We start from the raw sequence: 4,950 nt of genomic DNA on the forward strand, positions 1-4,950 counted from the left end.
GGGCCCAGTTTCTGCCCGGCGGAACCGTGCAGGGAAAGCTCGGATTTCGCTGAGGTCGGCTTCCTGGCCGTGGCTTTCTGCAGCCCGGCGTTTCATAAATATAGCCCGGCGTTTGCCCCTGAATTAGACTCTGTTTCCTTATTTAGCCCTGGCACAATGATTTTAGATGATGTCACTTAGAGCTAAACGAGAAAATTGATCTCAGATTTGCTTGGCCTTTAAAGCCTGGTTAAGCAGATTGAGAATTAAAAAGACAGAGGAAAAAGCAAAGGGGCGGGGGAGGATGGCGAGGTGTGCGCGGGAAAGACTGTGAGCGGAGGGGAGGGCGTGCCTCGCTGCGAAGAGCGCCCCCGCCTCTTCTGGGCGGGGGAACTTCACTCACCAATGAAAAGTAGTCACTGACTGCAGAGAAAAAAAAAAGTTTTCCTGTTGACTGTTGGAAGCGAATTGAGCAATTATCTAGTTTACCTTCTCCTCTTGGAAGTTAACGATTGGCGAGATCTTGGCTGCGTTATTGACACAACACTTTCTATTGATAGAAATAAGTAGTGATTGTCCTCGAGTCATTGGTGCGCCAAGAACTCTGCGATGGGCTGGCAGGAGTCCATTGGGCTGGGCTGGCAGGTTCGGCTGGTGATGCTGGGGAGGAGGAGGAGGAGGCTGCTGGTGGTGATGGTGCCTGTCCTCCTCTCCGCAGGTCTGTGACAAGCAGGGAACAAGGCAACGACGGCGCAGCCTGGCCCCGGCTGACGGACTCTGGCGACTCAGTCATGGACAGTACCTGCCACAACGCGACTGCCAAAATGTTAGCTACTGCTCCGGCCCGGGGCAACATGATGAGCACCTCCAAACCCTTGGCTTTCTCCATCGAACGAATCATGGCGCGCACTCCCGAGCCCAAGGCCCTGCCCGTCCCTCACTTCCTGCAGGGAGCCGTGCCCAAGGGGGACCCCAAGCACTCTCTGCATCTTAACTCGTCGATCCCCTGCATGATCCCCTTCGTGCCTGTGGCGTACGACACGACCTCCAAGGCCGGAATGACTGGCTCGGAGCCGCGGAAGACGAGCCTGGAGGCTCCGGCGGCACCGGCGGCGGCGCCCGCGGCGCCCGCGTTCAGCTGCAGCGACCTGCTCAACTGCGCGCTGAGTCTCAAGGGCGACCTGGCCCGCGACGCGCTGCCGCTGCAGCAGTACAAGCTGGTAAGGCCGCGTGTGGTCAACCATTCTTCCTTCCACGCCATGGGAGCCCTGTGCTACCTGAATCGAGGTGATGGCCCATGCCACCCGGCGGCCGGCGTTAACATCCACCCGGTGGCCTCCTACTTCCTCAGTTCCCCTCTGCACCCTCAGCCAAAAACGTATTTAGCTGAAAGGAATAAACTGGTGGTCCCGGCGGTGGAGAAGTACCCCTCGGGAGTAGCTTTCAAAGACTTGTCCCAGGCTCAACTGCAGCATTATATGAAAGAAAGCGCCCAGCTTCTGTCGGAAAAAATCGCTTTCAAAACCTCTGACTTCACCCGAGGCTCTCCTAATACCAAGCCCAAAGTTTTCACTTGCGAAGTGTGTGGAAAGGCAAGTACTCTGTAGAAGGAAGGTCTGCCCGCCTGTCTTCCTTTACTTCTTTCCTTCCTTCCTTCTTCCCACTTTCCTTCCCTCCTTTCAAATTTCATTTTATTTTGTTATTATTTGATAACATTTGCTATAAGATTATTTCCTTACCCCTCCCCGTACCGCCCCCCCCCCCACTAGGTTTGATTTCAAAGTGCTTGTTGGGCTAACCTGTTCTCTTTGTGTTTAACTTTAAGGTCTTTAACGCACACTATAACTTAACCCGTCACATGCCAGTGCACACAGGAGCCAGACCCTTCGTTTGCAAAGTCTGTGGAAAGGGCTTCCGGCAAGCCAGCACCCTGTGCAGGCACAAGATCATTCACACCCAGGTGTGTGTTCATCTGTCTCAATTTCACCTGGCTTACTTCCAAACAGTTTGTAGAAAAATAGCTGCTGAACTCTTATTCTTTAGCATAAGGTTTGAAATGTGCTAGCTGGACGGGGGAAATGCTATGTTTTTGCCTTTGTTCTGCTTAAAAGCATGAGAGACAGCATTACTGTGTTTTTGAGTTTGCAGGACTCCCCTTAACAAAATACCCTAACTTCCCACTTTTCTTCCCTTTCTCTCAGGAAAAACCTCACAAATGTAACCAGTGTGGCAAAGCATTTAATAGAAGTTCCACTTTAAACACACATACCCGAATACACGCAGGCTACAAACCGTTTGTGTGTGAATTCTGTGGCAAAGGATTTCATCAAAAAGGTATAGAACCCAGGAGGCCTTTCATGGCAGTCTTACCGAAAGTTCTAATCTTTTCCAGATATTTTAGGGGGGAAAAATGATGTTTTGAAGTGCAGGTGGTTACTGGCACCTACGTTGACATTTCAACCTCTTACCTGTGTGACTGATTAATATTAGAGAAAGGCATATTTATATATGGAGGGGGTATTTCCTAACCGCTTGTTCTCATTTTATAAAATTGGGTTAATAAATATGTTTTAATATGTGGAGGGAACGGCCTCATTGTTGATATTTACAAGTAAACTTGGGAAGAGAAGTGCAGGCGGGAGGGCAGCCCTGCACTTGCTGTCGGAGCTGTGGCAGCTCTTCCTCTTGCTTTCCAATGGTCCACTCCTCTCTTTTCCAGCTCTTTTCAGATCCACATCCCTGTCATTTGTCTGTTTCAGGGAATTACAAAAACCACAAGTTGACCCACAGCGGGGAGAAGCAGTTCAAGTGCAATATCTGCAACAAGGCTTTCCACCAGGTTTACAACCTCACCTTCCACATGCACACTCACAACGACAAGAAGCCCTTCACCTGCCCCACGTGTGGCAAGGGCTTCTGCAGGAACTTTGACCTCAAGAAGCACGTCCGCAAGCTGCATGACAGCAGCCTGGGGCTGGCCCGCACGTCTGCTGGGGAGCCCGGCACCGACCCATCGCCCCCTCTACAGCAGATGCCGCCTGCGACCTTGCCACCTCTTCCACCACCGCTGCCACCCCCTGGGCCCCTGCAGCCCGGGCTCCACCCGGCCCATCAGTGATCAAGGCCAAAGTCCCTTCCCAGCCCCTTTAGGGTCCCCACTACTGAGGCAACAAGGGAATAGAGCTGGGTCATGCAGATCCAAGCTTGTCTGCAGACCCCTGGGCATATTGGGCCCCACATGTTAAAGCAGATCAGAAGCCTCTGCATTTCCTGGCCTTTCGCCTCTTGCATGCACCTGCTAAATGGTTTTGTGTATTATATCCTATATAGGCACTAACAATTATGAGAAAATTTGGGGTTTTGTTTCCAATTTTTTTTTTTTTAATTTGGAAAGACTTCATCTCGGGTGGAGAGATGGTGTTTGTTTTTTTGTTTTGTTTTGTTTTGTTTTTTTAAACAAAATTCTGCTGTATTTATTGAGATCTGTATTATCCTACCCGGGAATGCTGCACCATTTTAATTTTATGATTGTATATATTTCCATTGTGTTATTCTGCTGTCTCAAGGTGCCTGCCGATTGTTTATTATCATTTCCTCTTTCCCTGAGGTAACGAGACACTGTGTGTATGTTATATATACACGCATAGATGTGTGTGCCTGTAAAGGCACGTTCTACATTCGTGAGCACATACACACAAATACACATTAGAGAAAGGTGGTTCATTATGGATGAATTTGAATTTCGGTTTTGATTATTGCACGTGAAAACTGATTCATTGACTGTTGGAAATAAAGTTTTGGAACATGCTTATTTAATCAACAACTTTAGGGTTCTGTTCATATGATCCAGCTAGAGATCACTATTCTGACCCCCTCGTCCTTCATATTCTTTAAAAGTCCAACTCTGGGTTAATATCACCTAAGGTTTGATCTGAAAAATTCACCAAGAACAAACAATAGTCTTTTTAAACAGTTATAACTTTGGTAAAGTAATGAAATTTGACAAAGTTCAGAGACAGTAGATGTGGATTTCCTAATAGAAACATGTCTGGGCCATCTGATACGTTTGTAGTGCTCAGTTAAATGGAAACAACATATCTAGGAGAGGTGTGTAATATACATACCAAACAGGCTTTAGGGCAATACCATTCAGAAGGATATCTATTGTTTGCATCCTGAAGGCGCATACTGACTTATATGCAGCTGGCAAAAAGAGCCTCCGTGTTTTTATGTGTGTATATGTGTTTATAGACGAATATACTTCCATTCAAGGAGCAAACATGGATGAAAACCAAAGTGTGGAGGGTGCCAGGTCCTTGAAATGCTTCAAGTGTTAATCAGCAGCTCCGCTGTGAGCTCGCGCTCTGGTGTTTTCTAACTGCAAGTCTCTCCTGTTTTCTTGCCAAAACAGTGAAACAACTGCTAAAGACTTTAATTAAGAGGGGTAATTAGTTCAGATTTATCAAAGCCGGGTTGTTATACTATTAGCTGCTCAGTAGAAGCTGCCAGACAAACTCACAGCGCAGCGCAGCCATCCCACCGCAGCGGGACCACATCCGAGGAGAGGTGCTGGGGAAAGCGGGCCGCAGGGGTCCCCACCTCGCCACCGCGGTCCCCGCACCCCTGCGGGCCTGCTGGGTGCGTCTCGGCCCCTCCCTCGGCCTGGCGCTCCCGGCAGGCCTGGCTGCCGCCGACTGTCCGCCGCAGTTCCAGGCGACGGGCTTAGGCTCCAGAGAGCCCAAGACTTCCTTCCTGCGCCTGGGGCAGGGCAGCGTCGCCAACCCTTGGAGCGCCCCGACGGATGCAGGAGGGAGGCGCGGGGAACGAGTCTAAGATTTGCTGTCCCGCCTCACTTTTGCCCGTCTTGCGGAGCTCAAGGAAATGTGGCGCCATCAGCCAAAGGCGGGACGAAGGACGAAGATGGGCAAGGGGCACCGCAGGGGCACGGCCACGATTTCCTTAGCAACCAGA

At 49.9% G+C, this 4,950-nt stretch overlaps 1 protein-coding gene across 2 annotated transcripts; it reads left to right on the forward strand.

Annotated features, from left to right (window-relative positions):
- Positions 1-770: 770 nt before the first annotated feature.
- On the forward strand, positions 771-3,097 carry LOC111152123 (FEZ family zinc finger 1). Of its 2 annotated transcripts, XM_022510431.1 has the most exons (5): positions 771-1,199; positions 1,350-1,571; positions 1,805-1,939; positions 2,181-2,313; positions 2,739-3,097. In XM_022510431.1, the coding sequence occupies exons 1-5, from the start codon at positions 771-773 to the stop codon at positions 3,095-3,097; spliced, it is 1,278 nt and encodes a 425-aa protein (XP_022366139.1). The 2 variants fall into 2 exon arrangements, with proteins under 2 accessions (XP_022366139.1, XP_022366138.1); XM_022510430.1 differs by having other exon boundaries at positions 771-1,571.
- Positions 3,098-4,950: the final 1,853 nt, after the last annotated feature.

This window comes from Enhydra lutris, unplaced genomic scaffold (assembly GCF_002288905.1).
Source record: "Enhydra lutris kenyoni isolate GAN:26980312 unplaced genomic scaffold, ASM228890v2 scaffoldscaffold27, whole genome shotgun sequence".
NCBI lineage: Eukaryota > Metazoa > Chordata > Mammalia > Carnivora > Mustelidae > Enhydra > Enhydra lutris.

Bases quoted from the DNA above. Each gene is read 5' to 3' on its own strand.
- LOC111152123 (XM_022510430.1), top strand. From the start codon at position 771: ATGGACAGTACCTGCCACAACGCGACTGCCAAAATGTTAGCTACTGCT. The intron at 1,940-2,180 runs GTGTGTGTTCAT...CCTTTCTCTCAG, and splicing joins ACAAGATCATTCACACCCAG to GAAAAACCTCACAAATGTAA. The intron at 2,314-2,738 runs GTATAGAACCCA...TGTCTGTTTCAG, and splicing joins CAAAGGATTTCATCAAAAAG to GGAATTACAAAAACCACAAG.